General features: G+C 46.7%; 1 protein-coding gene across 5 annotated transcripts in view; it reads right to left on the bottom strand.

The window, feature by feature from the left end:
- KDM5A (lysine demethylase 5A) overlaps nt 1–19,087 on the bottom strand; it is a 610,286-nt gene that overhangs the window by 368,050 nt on the left and 223,149 nt on the right. For all 5 annotated transcript variants that reach the window (XR_011202239.1, XM_069228130.1, XM_069228132.1 and 2 more), the window contains one exon: nt 10,024–10,148. Coding sequence is in view for 4 of the 5 variants with exons in the window: in XM_069228130.1 (XP_069084231.1) it covers nt 10,024–10,148 (125 nt within the window). In the remaining variant the exon portion in view is untranslated. The remainder of the gene's footprint in view (nt 1–10,023; nt 10,149–19,087) is intronic.

Genomic DNA, 19,087 nt, shown 5'->3' with positions numbered 1-19,087 from the left:
AGGTCTGGGGGGTTAGTAGCCAATGGCTACTAGCCCTGAGGGTGGGTACACCCTCTTTGTGCCTCCTCCCAAGGGGAGGGGGTCACAATCCTAACCCTATTGGGGGAATCCTCCATCTGCAAGATGGAGGATTTCTAAAAGTTAGAGTCACTTCAGCTCAGGACACCTTAGGGGCTGTCCTGACTGGTCAGTGACTCCTCCTTGTTTTTCTCATTATCTTCTCCGGCCTTGCCGCCAAAAGTGGGGCCTGGCCGGAGGGGGCGGGCAACTCCACTAGCTGGAGTGTCCTGCTGGGTTGGCACAAAGGAGGTGAGCCTCTGAGGCTCACCGCCAGGTGTGACAATTCCTGCCTGGGGGAGGTGTTAGCATCTCCACCCAGTGCAGGCTTTGTTACTGGCCTCAGAGTGACAAAGGCACTCTCCCCATGGGGCCAGCAACATGTCTCGGTTTGTGGCAGGCTGCTAAAACTAGTCAGCCTACACAGATAGTCGGTTAAGTTTCAGGGGGCACCTCTAAGGTGCCCTCTGTGGTGTATTTTACAATAAAATGTACACTGGCATCAGTGTGCATTTATTGTGCTGAGAAGTTTGATACCAAACTTCCCAGTTTTCAGTGTAGCCATTATGGTGCTGTGGAGTTCGTGCTTGACAAACTCCCAGACCATATACTCTTATGGCTACCCTGCACTTACAATGTCTAAGGTTTTGTTTAGACACTGTAGGGGTACCATGCTCATGCACTGGTACCCTCACCTATGGTATAGTGCACCCTGCCTTAGGGCTGTAAGGCCTGCTAGAGGGGTGTCTTACCTATACTGCATAGGCAGTGAGAGGCTGGCATGGCACCCTGAGGGGAGTGCCATGTCGACTTACTCGTTTTGTCCTCACTAGCACACACAAGCTGGCAAGCAGGGTGTCTGTGCTGAGTGAGAGGTCTCCAGGGTGGCATAAGACATGCTGCAGCCCTTAGAGACCTTCCTTGGCATCAGGGCCCTTGGTACTAGAAGTACCAGTTACAAGGGACTTATCTGAATGCCAGGGTGTGCCAATTGTGGATACAATGGTACATTTTAGGTGAAGGAACACTGGTGCTGGGGCCTGGTTAGCAGGGTCCCAGCACACTTCTCAGTCAAGTCAGCATCAGTATCAGGCAAAAAGTGGGGGGTAACTGCAACAGGGAGCCATTTCTTTACAATAAGGCTCTGTGAACTTCCGGTTTAAAGCCAGAAATAGAGAGCTGTGTGTGTTTGAGTGGCAGAATTTACTCCTCTGGCAGCGGTGTTGACTACATCTAGGCCACAGGGAAAGAAGTGTTTGAGATCAGCTTGTCCGCTGAAACAATCTCCTGACCTCGTTTCCTTTGCTCTACAGAGTGGTACTGAAGGAGCTCCTCCATTTCGTCCCAGTGGGCACAATCGTGTCTAGCAAGAAGACCAACAGAATTAGCAATGTGACGTGACTGGCCGATTTCCCTGCCTCATCTATGCATTTGCTTTCCATGTCTGGCAACGGGGAATTCCCGCTGGCCTGGAAGCTGGTTCATGTAGAAAAGTGCCCCTTTTGGACATGGTCACCCCCCACCTTCTCGTCATGGGTACTGAGGTTTTTCGAATGAGATGCACTGCGTCACTGACAAACATGTCCCAAATGCAGTGCTGTTTCCCTAAAAGGGTAAAATGTGTACAATTTGCACACGCTCCTGTACCTCTGTAAGACTCTAGTAAATGGTACCCCTGGTACCTAGGGCCTTGGTGCTAGAGAGGGACCCTTAAGGGCTGCAGCATACATTGTGCCAACCTCAAGTTACCCACCTAAACAAGTTGCACACAACTGCCATTGCAGATTGCGTGTCCTGGTGCGAGCCAAGTGAAAAACACAACATGGCACACCCCTTGTGTGCCATACCCCAATCACTGCATCTAAATATATGTAAGTCACCCCTACAGAAGGCCTTAGAGCCCTAAGGCACGGTGCATTATATTTGATGTGAGGACATATCTAAATGAGCAGATCAGCCCCTGTGGTGTCTAGTTCGATTACTGGATTTTGCGAGTGAACAGGGAAGCCATCTTACGGTATTTATTGAACACTCGTCATTACGGGTTACCCAGCTACATAATAGCTTCACTGAAACCCATGGTGTTTGGTATCCAACACCTCATCTGACTAAAATCGAGGCTGATACCAGTGTTGGATTTACTATGACGTGCACCCAGAGGGCACCTTCGAGGTGCACCTGGAAACCTACTAGTACCTTAGTGTGCTGGCTGACCGGTATCAACCAGGCTGCCCCCACCAGAAAGTTTTCTGACCACCCTGGAGGTGCGAGCCCGCACTCTCAGATGCCCGAAACAATGGCTGCCCGAAACAATGGCTGCTTCGGAGGAATGTGTTATCACCTACTTTAGTAGGATGGCTAGTGAATCTGCATATCAAGGTGCCTTTGGTATTTCAAACCAGGATTCCCCAGACCAGGGAGTTGCCACAACCCTGTCCTGAGGTCACGAGGACAGGTGGGAAAATTAGTTAGGCAGTAGGCGTGTTCTACCTCTGGGCTAGCCACACCCCTATGGTGGGCTACCCGAAGTGGACACTGGAGGAAGCGTTCCACCATCTTGATTTGGTGGACGTAGGAATTCGGGGATAGGGGTATTTCCGCTTCCCACAGGAAGTGGTCATACAGGGCGTGTAGTTACCCCAACGGTAAGCACCTCCTTGGCTACTGCTCTACGCTCCCCTAAACATTCCTAAATTGAGTATGTAGGTGACTTCCTGACACCAGAAGAACAGATTTGTCTGACCCAAGAAGAAGAGGACAAAGAAGAGCCAAAGGAGCAGCAACTGTGGGCGACTGGTGGACTTTTGGTGCAAAACTCTGCCTGCCTACCTGCTTTTGTCCCGACAATTATGACATCCAGTCTTGTCCTGCAGCTGAGGGAACTTCAAGAGCTTTGGAGGTTCTCCAGTATTTCGCCAACTCATCAATATCTCCCTCAGACTGCTTCCTGCAGGCACCAACCGCAACGTCCGGTTCACCGTTCTGCTAACCACAAACGCAGCAGCCACCCAGAAGGTGGTCACTTTGCTCCAAGAGGCTCCAAGTGAGAAGACATCAGGACCAACTGGAGCCACCACGCACCAATACCTGGGGTACCAGACCCCTTGCAACAACTAAAGCTTCTTTAAAGTACAATCCGGATTCCAACATGGCTTCCGAAGACCAGCCATCAAGGGACGTCAGCATCACAGAGGACCAGCTGCCCTGTTTTGTCCCTTCTCTTGCAGGTCCACCAAAGAACAGTGGGTGCCTTAACGCAGGAGCACGAACGACAAGGACCCCCTGCACCAGAGTTCCATAGCCCAAGTGCACGACGATCAGACTGTGTTCCCTTGCTCCCAGGACCCCCACTGACTCAGCCCCCCACCACCCTGTTGGGAGCTCCCATACTTGACCCCAAGACCCCCCTTGCAGTCTCTTTCTATTTCCCCCCCCCCCCCTCGTTGCCAAACATGCGGTGCGCAAGACACCGGACTTGACTAGCACCACTTCACCAGGACGTCCCGGTGCAAGTAAAACTCTATTGCTGGTCTTGCTTGTGACCTTGCACCTCTACCACTCTTCAATTTACAGGGAGCCCCCTTGAGAACTGCAAGGAACCCTTTACAGTAAAAGAACTTACAAGTTTTTACTGCATAAAACCACATTTGAGTGAAAGTGTTACTTACTTGCTAAATCTCATATATGTCTTTTGTGAAGTTTTCTGGTGTTCAAACATTATGTAAATAAAGTAACTATTTTTCTTAACATTGGTCTTGAGTTCCTTCTTCATTGTGTGCCTCATTTAATGACTCAATTTGTTCAACAAATGTTTAGCACTAACTACCCTCCAATAAACCTAACTACTTGCCCATACCACCACTAAGAGAGCTTTTGGGACTATTACTTTTTACCCCTGTACTATCTACATGATGAACCCTTACATTTGGTACACTACATAGTTAGCCAGCTTCCTACAGCTCGCTTACAGCCAGCAGTGATTACCAGAGAATCAGGTGGGAGCGCATAGGAGGCTGGCTCAGTTTATGGATTATACCAGTGGCGTGGCACCCTATACAGAGTCCAGGCAACCCTTAATGATAGTGATTAGGTGTCCACATAGCAAAAGCTCTCTAGGCGTAGCTGTGGTGAGCAGCTAAAGCTTATCCAGAAGAAATGCAAAGAACTTGCAGTACCACAGTAGTCAGACAGTAACTCACACACAAGACAGAGCCACAAAAGTATTGCAAAAATAAAGAATTCTTTATTACAGCACTAACTACTAAACTAGCATTGGTATATCTCCATATACAGCTATCTACACACAACATACACACCAAATAACAAGCAGAAATAGCATAAAATGTACAGGGCCCTATTGGGCGACCAACCATTTACTAAGTAAGTGAAATGTGAAATAGTGAACCCAACAAGGGTAAGTGTGGTAGTTAGGGGCTGAGGGAGAATGAAAGCACCAGAGATAAGTACAGCAAGTGTCCCCAGCAACCGGGTGCAGAATGGTTACCTACCCGGTAGTCCCATAGTCTAACAAAGGGAAGTCCGGTAGGAATTCATGAGTTTCAGGACCCTTCCCAGTGGACCCCGAGGAAACCCAAAGACAGGAGAAAGGTTGGAGAGTGTCCCCACCCAAAGATACCCAGAAGACAGGAGTACCTACAACAGGGGACCCGGATGCCTAGAGGTGAAAGGAAGTCAGAAATCCTAGTTGAAGTCAATGGGGGCCTTTGTTGGCCAGCTGCTGCGCGACCCGTGGACCAGGCCGGGCGAAACCCCAGGACAGATTCCAGACGTAGCAGACCTGAAAAGGAAGGGGTAAGAATCCAAAACCCTCGGAGGTGCCTAGGTGATGCAGGTGGCAATGCCCACCCTCCTAGAGGTGAAGTTCCTGCAGGATGGTGAAGGAAGAAGTCCAGCTGAGGGGTCCAGGAGCTGCAGAAAATCCTATAGGAGTTGCCTAGGAGCTGTCTTACGTCAGTCGACAGCTTGCAGAAGGGTCAGTGGCCAACAAAGCCACCAACAAGGCTTGGCAAATACAAATAGCAGTTGCAAGGTAAATTGTACGTTTTTGAGGACCAGCAAGGTACTAGTGACTCGACCCTTGGAAGAGAGGGCAGGCCTTCAGCAGAAGGGAGCGCCAGGCGGAGTTGACGGAGCCCCCACAAGTGATCCACTGGAAAGCAGGATCCACCAGCCGGTCATCGTTGTCTTCAGGTGCCTGTAGATGCAGGGGAGTGACCCCTTCACCCAAAGGGAAATTCCTTCTTGCTTCTTGGATGCATGCAGATTCCTTGTGACCCTGGAGGATGCACAGCCACGGATGAAGAAATCTTGCAGGAGCTGGAGAAACAATGTTGCAGTGGGATCATGCAACTAGCACTGGAATCGGTGTAGTTGCATGATTCCAACATGTTTCATACCAAACATGCCTGGGTTCAGAGAAGCCATTATGATCCTTGCTGTGTTCTGGCGACAAGAACAGATTGCAGACCTGATGGAGATTGTTCCGAAGATATTCCGCATGGCAGCGAGGACAATATCAAAATGGCATCAATTTCATCACTATCAAGGCATGGTGGAGGGACGTGATGAAGAGACGGTCATGAAGGGTGAGGCCCAGGAGGGCCGCAGTCAAGCCAGGCCCCGCTCAAGCTAAGTAATTAGATGTTGATCCAAGAATGAAAGGGAGACACAGTCGAAGTACAAAACCGACAGATGGAAGGAACTGTGTGAACCGAAAAGAGCACCACAATGGCATCAACCCAGCCCTCAGGAGCACGCATACAAACCTGAAGGCAGAAAGAAAACAATCTAAATATGGAGTCAGTGACTATGAGAAGTCACACTACCTCGTGACTTGAAATACTTTTTCAAAGAAAAACAACTTGCAATCATCCAGGCCCGACAGTAGATGGCAGGAGTATGCACAGCTTGTGTATCTACAGCCACACATGCCTCAAACTCACAGTTTCAAAAGTCAAAACATTTCACTATGCATGCCTAACAGATACAGGAATAGAAACAGATATTCTAAAGCAACTGTGTCATGATGTTACAAGTGTTACCACAGTTGTCAACATCTATTGTGTTACAGTCGATTACACACCGGGAAGTATCGCCTCCAAGGAGTCTGTTTTGTAGAGAAGGGGGAATGAAGAAGTGCACGTGATGTGTGGGCATGTCCACTGTTTTGCAAAGGGTGCTATTTGGAGCCCAAGCGCTTGACACTTGCTGTGGTTTGGAAGACTTGAGCTAAGTGGGTCAGGTGGGGCCCACTGAGTCCACTGGTTCACCGGAACACTGGACTGCTGATTGCCACCTAGGCGATGTTTCGATAACCAGAGACAGGAGCCCAAAGAGTAGGCAGCAGGTGGTGAGCAACGGGCACTCGGCTGTGGTGCCGGTTTCATTTTGTTGTCCCGAATTGGGTTTCCAAAGGGCGTGTTTAATATTGCCTCTTGTTTCCTGCCAACAGGGATTTGCACCACCTGGCTGTCTAAACCAAAATCTTTTGTTAGCCAAGTTTCTTATAAACAAATAATGAATGCATCGTCAAAGTAAACACCAAAGTCGTCCAATGTAGAGAGACCTTGTAGCCCAGCCTCATTCCAGCTACAAAGCTTTCACAGGGTACTAGTAAGAACGAGCATAATTAAGCACACTGGGGAGTCAAGGTCAAGTTTCATCCTCCAATCCTGGATCGTCCCTAGCAGCCACATTCTTCACTTTTCTTTTTACTTGTCTAGGACGATTCAAGTTAACTACTGAAAAATTATCCATTATCGACTTTAACTTCCTAGGCAAAATATACTGATATAAAAAACTAGAGGGACTCAGATGAGGGTGAATTATAGATAACCTATTACACCCTTCATTCCAGTGCAAACAGAACACATCTATAACCATTTTATAAAAAGAGAAAGTATATTTCCAAATTAAGGAGGAAATTAATTCTGAATACAAATGTGCAAGTCATCCATTAGGATCCTAACGTTCTTTAATAAAAGGTTTTAACTCAACCAAGGCAATCTCTTGTGAAGAAATAAGTATGAGAGTGTATACATTGAAGAAGAGGTTCAATACAGCCTGCGGGTTCAAACAAGAAAGCTTATGGGGTGTACTAAAAAGCTTTGTAAACTTTAAGATGTGTGAGTGAGGACAAGGGGGCATTGAATCATGCAGGGTGATAAATTCACACTTCTTAGACCCAGACTCAATTTTCGGTGAAAAGAAAACAGCATTGGGATTAAGTCTAGAGATTTTTTCTGCCTCCACATCAAAAACTTTAATACTGTTCCTAACACCAAAATTAATCTCAACTCTCCCCCCCACCCCCAATTTCACAGAACACTGGCTTTGCACAACCTTGCTTTTGCAGGTTAGCAACAAAGAACCAATGCTGGATAAAAAAGTATTAATCTCAGGATCCTCCTGAGAAGAAATATTTTGTTCCACTGGTGTAACTAATTCAGGCCGATTAGCAAATCAAATTTTTCTTTGCAGGTGTCTTTATTATTCTGTGGAATTCAGTACATGTATTCTTTGTATGACATTTGGGGAGTGCATGACTCAACATACTATCTAAAGAACCATCCTTATTAGCGGTCCTTTCTGTAACAGCTTGAATGGCACTATCAAAGTCCCCGTCCATATCAGGTTTAAGCAACCCCACCACTTGTGATATATTTACTTCTGAATTTGTTACACCATTTTTTCCCACTAATTCCTGAGGCAGGGGTCAGGGAGGCCTTACATTTGGACATATCAGACCAATGTGTGGCCAAGATCTTAACTGCCACTACATAATTATCCAAAGAAGATATTCTGGATCTATGATGGGAGAGCTTACCCTCCGAAACTGGTCTCTTAGGCTGTGTGAAGCAGTTGATAAAACTTCAAAGCAGAGATAACAGTACCAGACAGGCCTGTCCAAGCCCACTGAACAATAGAGAGCGCTCAGACCTCTGGAGCCTACATGGGAAGTGGTCCCCTTTCAGGACTTGGTGGGAAAGGCCCTGCAGTGGTGTCAGCTAGGGGTGGAGCTGAGGCCCCCAGAGCAGATGTATCAATTGACCCCCTGGGTGACACCATCTTGAAATGTCTTAACAGGCTGTGCAAGAGGGTGGGGACAGGGACGGTGAGGTATGTGGCAACCCAGGTTAGGCCAGAGGAGCCTCGCTTCCAGAATCTTCCATGTCAACTTAAAAGATCTTGTGCAAGGGGAAGAGCGCTCGCTTGGTTGGGATTTTCTGCTTGACACTGGGACTGTAGGTGGCAGCCATGGACAACTGCAAGAAGGAACACTCTGACATTCATCAGTCAGGACTCATTACAGTTGCCCTCATAGAGGGACTCTCCCCAGGACCAGGGATACTGGTCTCCTTACACCCCATGCGGACTAGCTGGTCAAAGAACTGGACTTGTACACCAAGGAGGAGAGAAGCCCAGATGAGTTAAAAGGAGCAAGTCTGGTGCAAGAAGCCAGTGGAACCAGCTCCTAGCCAAGTTTGCTATCTTAAAGGCCATGAAGCCTAAGGAAAGTGCTCCAGGTGGCTAGGGCTCACTACCCGGAGTAAAATGAGCCCCCACCTCACACCATGTGCCACCCGGGGGGAGGGACCCTACAATGAGCCACGCCAGAGAAAAACTGGTGGATCCCACTGCAGCTGCGGTGGGAGCTGGCGGGGCAGTGTGGGGTGAGCTTTCTCTGCCAGCTCCAAAAACTGGAGGCATGAGGGGTGCCCAGTTGTGACTGGGCACCCTAAAACAAAGAGAGGGAGCACAAAGGCAGTCGCTCTCGCCAGAGGGAGCGCTCAATAATGCTCTGTGGGGCCTGCATTGTACAAAAATATTTTTGGTGGTGGCCCCAGGATGGTGGAGCCACCGACACAAACATCAAAAAGAGTGCAAGGGAGCTGCAGAGGCATCACAGTTACCTCACCCCCCCAAGGGCCCAAGGTATTTTAGAAAAAGTACTAACCCTAAGGGTCACACGTGAATCCAGAAAATTCTTCAAGCTGCAAAACTATTCCAAATGGTTAGTAACCATTCTGTTCTGCACCTTGAATCGTTTGCTCTCCTTTGGAGGTGTATCTAAATTGGGGTTAAGTCTGCAAACAGATACTTCAGTACACCCTGCCCCACTTGTGATTTTGTTCTCAAAATATTTTTTGGTGATGGTGTGGACTGAAGACCATGAACTGCCATACATATATCGCTTATTGCCAATTTTGCTAGGAACGCCAAGGTGGCTCCCTTTTTCCTGTAGAATGTGCTTTAGGCCTTGCCTCTAAGCATGTGCCTGATTTTTGATAGCATAACTCAATTGTTTGCACTATCCATCTTTCAATGATGCCCTTGGTCACTGGTGACCTTTTGCTTGAGACAACGAAAGATATGAACTCTCTAGGTAGTACATTACAGCCCTGCATTCATCCAGCGTATGTAGAGCTCTCTTAGCTTGTAGTATGAGTTGTAGAAAGAAGTGTGGAAGTTTATTGTTTCATTTACATTAAACTTTTATATGACCTTGCAGAGGTGGCATGGTTGGTTTGCATTACTACCCTGTCATTGTGTATCTGCAGGTGACTCTTGGGTGCTTAGTGCTTATAGTTCGCCCACCTTGCACAGTGATGTGATGGGGACTAGGAACGCGTTTCTTACAGGTCAGGAACCACAGTTGTGCCTTGTGCAGCAGCCTAAAGGGTGCCTTCACTAATTGTGTTAACACCAGGTCCAGGTTCCACATTGGTGTTGATGCTGATTGGGATGAAGCTATTCTTTTTGCTCCCTCAAGAAACTTTTTAATCAATGGTGCTGCACTTCAGCAATGTAACAAAGGATCATCCCTATGTACAGAGGTACAAAATAGAAAGTCTTGTTATGAGTATACTGGAGGGCATTGTTGAGCAGCCTATTTCAGATTTGATTACAATCTACCCAAATGCATCATGTATACTGGATACAGACCTTTCTTGTGATTCAGATTTGCTGTCAGAGCTTCAGTAGCCCTGTTAACCCATGTTTCATACGACTGAGCTCGCGATCTTACACCTTGCAGAAGCAATGGAAGGTCCTCTAGAGGGTACCGGTACCTTGAGATACAAGAAAAAAAAAAATAGTAAGATCAAATGTCGGCCTATAAAGACATCCACTTCTCTTAAATTTTCAGCAGTGACATTTCAGTGAGTGGTGCTTTTCATATTTCCACAGTGGTATCACACCAACGATGTATGTATAATTACCACATGGCAAAACCAGGATGCCTTTATAAAGAATGGGACTGTAAGGGAAGAAGCAAACAGGGAGTCTCCCAATCCCAGCTCATTTCTACCCAGACCTTAATGCCTGGACTATTTGTTTCTGTCACCCTCACGAGTAACATCATCTTGGCAAAGACAGATGTAGCACTTCTGAGGTATTACTATCAGTGAGATCTTTTGTCTGCACTTCCACTGAAACTTTTTAAAGAAAATATTTCGGACAGCAGCCTCTGCCAGCCTCACCCTTCACACAGATGATTTATACAGAATCCACATTATTGCTACGTTGACAGGCTTAATTGCTATTGCCAGACGAGACTGCCATTCTAATGCATTTATAGACATCTTTGAATTATATAACATGAGATTCATGATAACCCACAATTCCAGAATACCCAGAGAGTGGTTTCGGTCTTTAATTGCAAAATAATTCGAAGTTCAATTGGTCAATTAATTTGTTCTATACAGACAGGAATATTCACGCACAATATGGATAGCCAAACTAAAGGTTATAACATTTCTGTGATGACAAACAGCATAAAAGCCTTAAGAACATTACACCTAATTTGCAGAATATAACAAATATTGTTTTCAAAAACAGAGGCAACCGCTTGACAGCATTCAAATCAATGCTATGAAGGAGTTAACACATTTATTATGTTCTGCATCTATTTTTCCAATATAGACTCTATATTGTAGCAGCTTTGTAATGTTTGAAAATACAGCCAGGCAATAATCAGGATCTGGAAACATTTTTAACTTCTGCAGAAGGGCACTATGCACCACAAGGGGTGTTGGCTTCCTCACAGTAAAATGCCCCAAATAGGCTTCAATTCTTTAATCTAACTCGAAAAGGCAATGATTAGCATTTGTATGCACTGAAATGATTTTGCCACCTGACAAGTATCCAAGATCAGTATATCTCAAAGAAGAACATAAGTAGCTGCCACCTTCCTAGAGATTTGGCTCTGATCCCTTTAACCCTTTCGCTGCCAGGCCATTTTTTGGCTATTTGGGGCAGTTCGAACTTATGCCCTCATAACCTTTTTTCCCACATAAGCTACCCACGCCAAATTTGTGTCCTTTTTTTCCAACATCCTAAGGATTCTAGAGGTACCCAGAGTTTGTGGGTACCCCTGAAGGAGACCAAGAAATTAGCCAAAATACAGCAAAAAGTTCGGTTTTTCAAAAGAATTTGAAAAAAGAGCTGCATAAGAAGGCTTGTGTTTTTTCCCCTGAAAATGACATCAACAAAGGGCTTGCGGTGCTAAAATCACCATCTTCCAGCCTTCAGGAACAGGCAGACTTGAATCAGAAAGCCCAATTTGTCAACATAATTTTGGCATTTTACTGGGAAATACCCAATTTTTACGATGTTTTGTGCTTTCAGCCTCCTTCCAGTTAGTAACAGAAATGTGTGTGAAACTAATGCTGGATCCCAGAAAGCTAAACATTTCTGAAAAGTAGACAAAATTCCAAATTCAGCAATGGGTAATTTGTGTAGATCATACAGGGGTTTCCTACAGAACAGCTGAAATGAATAAAAAAATTGAAATTGAGGTGAAAAAAACCTGCCATTTTTCTCCACGCCTTACTCTGTAACTTTTTCCTGCAATGTCAAATTTTTTAAAGCAATATAGCGTTATGTCTGCTGGACTCTTCTGGTTGCGGGATATATGGGGCTTGTAGGTGCATCAAGAACCATAGGTACCCAGAGCCAATAAATGAGCAGCACCTCGCAGTGGGTTTTCATTCTATACCGGGTATAGACCGAAAATAGGTATCAAGAAAACCTTTGTATTTCCAAAATGGGCACAAGATAAGTTGCTGAGAAGCAGTGGCTATTTGCACATCTCTGAATTCAGGGGTGCCCATACTAGCATGTGAATTACAGGGTATTTCTCAAATAGACGTCTTTTTTACACACTGTCTTACATTTGGAAGGAAAAAAAGTAGAGAAAGATAAGGGGCAATGACACTTATTTTGCTATTCTGTGTTCCCCCAAGTCTCCCGATAAAAATGGTCTCTCACTTTCGTGAGTAGGCCTAATGCTTGCGACAGGAAACACAACATGGACACATCACAATTTTACATTGAAATCTGACATGTTTTTTGCAAAGTCTCTAGCTGTAGATTTTGCCCTCTAGCTCAGCCGGCACCTAGAGAAACCTACCAAACCTCCGCATTTTTAAAAACAAGACACCTAGGGGAATCCAAGATGAGGTGACTTGTGGGGCTCTCTCCAGGTTTTGTTACATAGAATCCTTTGCCAACCTCAAAATTTGGTAAAAAAAATAAAAATAAAACCAAAAAAAAAAACACTTTTTCCTCTTATTTCGGTGACAGAAAGTTCTTGAATCTGAGAGGAGCCACAAATTTCCTTCCACCCAGCGTCACCCCAAGTCTCCCGATAAAAATGGTACCTCACTTGTGTGGGTAGGCCTAGCGCCCGTGACAGGAAAGGCCCCAAAACACAAACTGGACACATCACATTTTCCCAAAGAAAACAGAGCCGTTATTGGCAAAGTGCCTAGCTGTGGATTTTGGCCTCTAGCTCAGCCGACACCTAGGGAAGCCTACCAAACCTGCGCATTTTTGAAAACTAGACACCTATGGGAATCCAAGATGGGGTGACTTGTGTGGCTCTCTCCAGGTTCTGTTACCCAGAATCCTTTGCAAACCTGCAAACCTCAAAATTTGGCCTAAAAAAAACTTTTTCCTCTCATTTCGGTGACAGGGAGTTCTGGAATCTGAGAAGAGCCACAAATTTCCACTTGTGTGGTTAGGCCTAGTGCTTGCAAAAGGAAATGCCCCAAAACACTATTTGAACACATCAAAATTATCAAATACAAAACTACCTGTTTTTGCGGGGCAAGGGACACCTGCGTTTTTGGTCTTGGGCTCAGCTGCCATCTAGGGAAACCTACCAAACCCAGACATTTCTGAAAACTAGAAACCCGAGCGAGTCCAGGGAGGTGTGACTTGCGTAGATCCCCCAATGTTTTCTTACCCAGAATCCTCAGCAAACATCAAATTTAGCTCCCAAAAAAGTAAATCCGTTTTTTTCCCACATTTCTGTGTGGGATCTACCACCCCAACGTTCCCCTCAGTCTCCCGGTAAAAATTATACCTCACTTGTGTAGGTGAGCCAAGTGCCTGTGATAGGGAAGAGCCAAAAACATGTCGAAATTGAGGGTGAACCAAAGAGGGTCCAAAGGGGCAGTTTGAAAAAAAAACATTTTTAGGCTGACAAGTGCAGCAGAATTTTTATCGGTATAGATGAGACTATGTTGGGTGACTTCCCCTCAAGTGTAGAGTCCTTTGGACCTTGCTGGTCCCCAAAACTTTGCAAATATAGCTTCAGCTCCTGCTTGCATTTGTCAGTGCTTGTTGGTGGCCTTGCTGGTCACTGACCCTCCTGCAATCCGGCGACCGTCGGGGGAGAGCTCATAGGCAACTCCTGAGATCTTCTGCAGCTCCTGGACACCACAGCTGGACTTCTTCCTCAACCGACTTGCCAGAACTTCACCTCTAAGAGGGTGGGCATTGCCGCCTGCACCACCTGGGCACCTCCAAGGGTGCTAGACTCTGTCCCCCTTCCTTTTCAGGTCATCCATGTCTGGAATCCATCCCTGGGTTCCACTGGCCTAGTCCCTAGGGTTGTAACAGCAGCTGGACAATCCGAGACTTCCACTGACTTCAGTGAGAGTCCCTTCTCTGCTCTGCATTGTGGTCTCCTGGTGAAGGAACTCCTGTCTTCTGGGTATCCTTGGTTGGGGTACTCTCCAACCTTCCATCTGTCTTATGGTTCCTCTGGGTCCACTAGAAAGATCGTGAACCATACAAACTACAACCTCTACTTCACTGTGTTAGCCTAAGGGCTGGTAGGTAACCCCTCTGCACCCGGTCGCTTGGACACTTGCTCTACTTACCTCTGGTGTTAACCACTTACCTAGGTTGGGTTCACTATTTTGCATTACACTTACTTAGTATACAGTCCCCCCACCCTAATTGGACCCTGCACATTTAATGCTATTTCAGCTTCTTATTTGGGTGATATATTGTGTGTATAAATACCAGTGCTAGACTAGTAGTTAGTGCTGTAATTTAAAAAATCCTTTATTTTTGCAACACTTGTGTGGTTCTTTCTTGTGTGAGAGTTACTGTTTGACTATTCTGGTATTGCAAGTGCTTTACATTCCTCCTGGATACGCTTTAGCTGCTTGCCTCAGCTACCAATAGAGGGCTTTTGCTATCTGGACACCTAAACACTATCACTAAGGGGTGCCTGCACTCAGAATTGGGTGCCACCCCATATGTGTATACCATAAACTGAGCCAGCCTCCTACAGCCAAACAGGTGTCCCACCTCCAGGCTAGTACCACTCTTAAGATGGGCTACTCCGAGGTGGACATGATTTTGCAGAGGTAGCCATCTTTGAGTTGGCATACCTAGGAATTTTAGGACAGGGTTATACCCGCTTCCCACAGGAAGTGGTCATACAGTGGGCGTTCTGACCCCAAGGGTCAGTTGCCCATTGGCTACTTCCCTACACACCCCTAAACCTCCTAAATTGAGTATTTAGGGGAGCCCTTGGACCCAGAGAAGCAGATCCTGGTGACCTAAGAAGACAAAGGACACCGAAGAGATGCAACAGCAGAAGAGGAGAAAAGAAGCAGCTGACCCAACCTCGCCAGCCTCTCTGCATCAACTCGACCTGCAGCTGTGACTTCAGAACCCTGGGAAGACTGCCTACCTTCGAAAAGACTCAAGACCTCCTGTGAACAGAAGCCTGTTCTTTAGCAAACTCTAAAAGAAGGGACTCTGAAGCTTCTGGAACCACCAAAACCTGACACTTAAAGCCACCACTGCACCTGCCATCTCAAACCTGCGTTGAAGTGAACCACCAGTGCCAACAAGGTTCCTTAGCCTCCCAGAGGCCGAGTCTATCGTGGTTTCATCCCTCCTAAGCTCCCCAACGATGCCTACAGCCTGTACATGCAGTCCCACTCTACCGTGACCACTCCAGTCAGAAAAAAAACTGACACCTAAGGACACCTCTCCACCCGTCACCCCTGAGCCATGGAGAAGAGGATGAAAGGTGCCTACCTGTGTTAGAGCAGTGTGAGGCTTGAGCCATGCTGTTGGTTCAGCCCTACTGGCCTCCTTGCCAGAATCTGAAGCCTCTTTTCGCAATGACCGATCTCCATAGGAACGCATTGGGCACCCAACGCTGTTTTTAACTCTGCACCCAGCCGCCCTCATGACTCTTAGGTTGTACTGTTGGTGCTGCCTTGGTACTTGCCTGCTACCTTAATTAACAGAGATTGGTCTTGTAGGTCGCTGTAGTCCACGTTTGCAAACATGTATGACCTCAACTTCTTCAATGCCCAGACCACAGCAAAGGCCTCCCTCTCAATAGCTGACAAACGCTTTACTCTGGGTGTCAACCTTCTGCTGATGAAACTAACAGGTTGATGCTGGCCCTCTTCATTTAGCTGAGATAGTATTACTCCTATTCCTATGTCTGAAGCATCAGTCTGGACAACAAATGGTTTTGTATCATCTGGGCTTTTTAAGAAATGGAGCTGAGCACATAGCTGTCAAGAGGCCTTTGATGCCCTGAAACAGGCCAACTGTCCATTGTACCTCTTTAGGCATCTTTTGGGAAGTGAGATCATTTAAGGGGGTCGCAATGGAGCCATACCCTTTAAAAAACTCCTGTAGTACCCAGTCACCCTAAAAAGGCTCTCGCTTGAGTCTATGTAGTTTGCGCAACCCAATCCACATTGGTTTGGATTTAGCTTTGAAGTGGTTGAACTTGGCCTACACCTACCAGGTGGCCCAAGTAAACCACTTTGTTCTGCCCTATCTGCCATTTTGTAGCCTTGATAGTGAGGACTGCCTTTTTCAAGGTCTCAAGTACACTCCTGAGCTGGACCAGGTGATCCTGTCACGTGGAGCAAAAGACAGCAATGTCATCAAGATATGCTGGACTGAAGTCTTCTAGGCCTGCTAGAACTTGATTCACCAACCTCTGGAATTTGGCAGGTGCATTTTGCAGACCAAAGGCCATCACTGTGAAGTGTTAATGCCCACCAGGAGTGGAAAATGCTGTTTTAGGCTTGGCAGCATCAGTTAGCTTAATCTGCCAATAGCCTGCTGTCAGGTCAAAAGGGCTGAGGTACCTGGCTGAAGCCAGAGTATCAACCAGCTCATCTGCCCTAGGAATTGGATGGGCATCAGTCTTTTAAACTGCACTGAGGCCTCTGTAGTCTACACAAAACCTAATTTTTTTTTTTACGTTTGAGAAGGAGGCTTTGGTACAAGGAATAAAGGTCTAGCCCAAGAGCTATCTGAAGGCTCAATCACCCCCAAATCCAGCATCTTTTGGTCTTCTGCTCTGATGCAATCTCTGACATGGTCGGCCGCCTGTAGAGTTAATTCTTGACAGGCAGACTATCACCCGTGTCTACACCATGTGCACACCAGGTTGTCTGACTGGGTGACAGAGACAACAGTTCAGAAAACTGACTTATGACTGCCTCTCTGGGCAGCAACAAGCTGACTGCAGACAAATCTGCAAATACCTCCCCCCATCTACCCAACCATCAACAAGGTTGTGGGAGAGAAGGTCAGGGAGAGGGTCACTCTCTGCCTCCTGCCCTTCATCAGTCCTGTCATAGTAGGGTTTGAGGCAGTTCATATGAAACACCCTGTGGGGGCTTCTTGGAGTGCCCAGGTCAACTAAGTAGGTGGCCTCACCTTTCTGCTCTACTATTGTGTGGGGGCCACTCCACTTGTCTTAGAGTGCTCTTGGGGCCAGAGGCTCTAAGACCTACATCTTCTGTCCTGGCTGGTAAACAGTCAGTACAGCCTTTTGTTTATGCCACTGCTTTTGAAGCTCTTCGCTAGCCTCAAGTTTTTTGGAAGCCTTCTTCATGTACTCTGCCATGCATGTGAGAGTGCAGGCCTAGTGCATAGTAAACTATGTCCTGTTTAGGGGGTTTGAGAATTTGTTCACAACCCTTCTTGACAAGAGTAAGAGGACCCCTAACTGGATATCCAAACAGAAATTCAAATGGACTTTAATGCACTCCCTTCTGTGGAACCTCTCTGTAGGCGAAAAGAAGGCAAGGTAATAGGACATCCCATTGGCTCTTCAGTTTCTCTGAGAGTCCCATAATCCTACCTTTTAGGGTTTTGTTTAACCTCTTAACTAACCCATTTCCTTATGGATGATAAGGTTTGGCTAATTTGTATATTACACCACATTCCTTCCACATTACTTTGAGGTATCCAAACATCAAGTTTGCACCCCTGTCGGATACAACCTCCTTACGAAAGACCACCTTGGAGAAGAATCCCAGGAGGACCTTGCACGAGCTGTAGTGGTCCTAAGAGGAATGGCCCCTAGGTACCTGGTGGCATGGCCCACCAGTATAAACCTGTTCCCAGATGCTGTAGGATGGTGAAGGGGAAAAACTATTTCAATCCCAACCCTGTGAAATAGTACCCCAACCACTGTTGGTGAAACTAGAGGGGACCTTTTTAGTGCCACCTGACTTGCCACTGACTTGGCAGGTGACACAGGAAAGATAAAACTCCTTGGTGTCTTCAGACATGTGAGGCCAGTGAAAGTGTGGGACAAATCTGTCCCATGTTTTGCTTTGCCCAAGATGCCCTGCAATGGGAATGTCATGTGCCAGGGTGAATAAGAACTCCCTAAACTTCTGAGGTATGACCAACCGTCTGGTGGCACTAGATTTGGGGTCCCTAGCCTCTGAGTAAAGAAGACCATTATCCCCAGTAGATCCTGTTGGACCCACTGACATCTCCTGCCTCTTGTGCAGCAGCTTGCTGTGAGGCCTTGAAGGGAGTGGCAGGATTTCTGCCCCAGACTTAATTCGTCCCTGGAAGGTCCTCCTGCACCTGAGAGCTCTGCCGATTCAGACCCAAGCTCCTCTGGTGTAGGTTCCTTGCAGGGGGCAAAATCATTTCCCTGAGGAGACTGATCCTCACATGAGGACTGCGTAGAGGATACTTTCCTAGCCTCCTGCCTCTCTTTTAGGGAGATTCCTGTGCCATTATTCCAGGCTCCAGGGCTCCTTGCTCTCCCTGTTTCTTGGCCTGTGCCCTTGTCGCTACAAAAACACTTACAGTGATGCCCAGCATTGAAGCATGGGCCTGTAACTCCACTTCAACCAAGACTGAGCTCTGTAAACTATTGCCCAATGCAAATTCTACAGGAACATAAGAAGGCACTACAATCTTTTTAAGGTGAGTAACCCCCCAGCTAAGGTTAATAATGGCCATGGGGTGGCACAGAGTGATGTTATGAGCGTCAGTTACTTGGCAAGTTTGCCCTAAAAGATGTTGCTCAGGAGACATCTGTTTTCAGTCACCATGGTGACACTTGCACCTGTGTCCCAGTAAGCCTCTGTCTCAATATCATTGATAAGGGGGTACTGTCTGTATTTCCTTATATTCGGAGGCCAGGCCGGCAGAGTGGCAAGGAATAGGCCACCCTCAGATATTAGGACAGCCCAATGGTTTCTCTGACTAGGCCAGAGTCCACTGCAGTACTGAAGGTGAACCCAACTACACCCTTGGTTGTGATACCACTACCAGTGCTATTGCTAGGGGTACTTGGGGTGTGGTAGTAGTACTTTTGGTGCTTTTCTTAGGACAGTTATCACCTGCCTTATGGCCTTTTTCCTTACACAGGAAGCACCAAGGTTTATTTTTGGAAGAGGATAAAGAGGATTTG

This window comes from Pleurodeles waltl, chromosome 4_1, assembly GCF_031143425.1.
Source record: "Pleurodeles waltl isolate 20211129_DDA chromosome 4_1, aPleWal1.hap1.20221129, whole genome shotgun sequence".
NCBI lineage: Eukaryota > Metazoa > Chordata > Amphibia > Caudata > Salamandridae > Pleurodeles > Pleurodeles waltl.
Note: the sequence above shows the minus strand (reverse complement) of the source record. Positions and strands in the feature narration are given on the sequence as shown.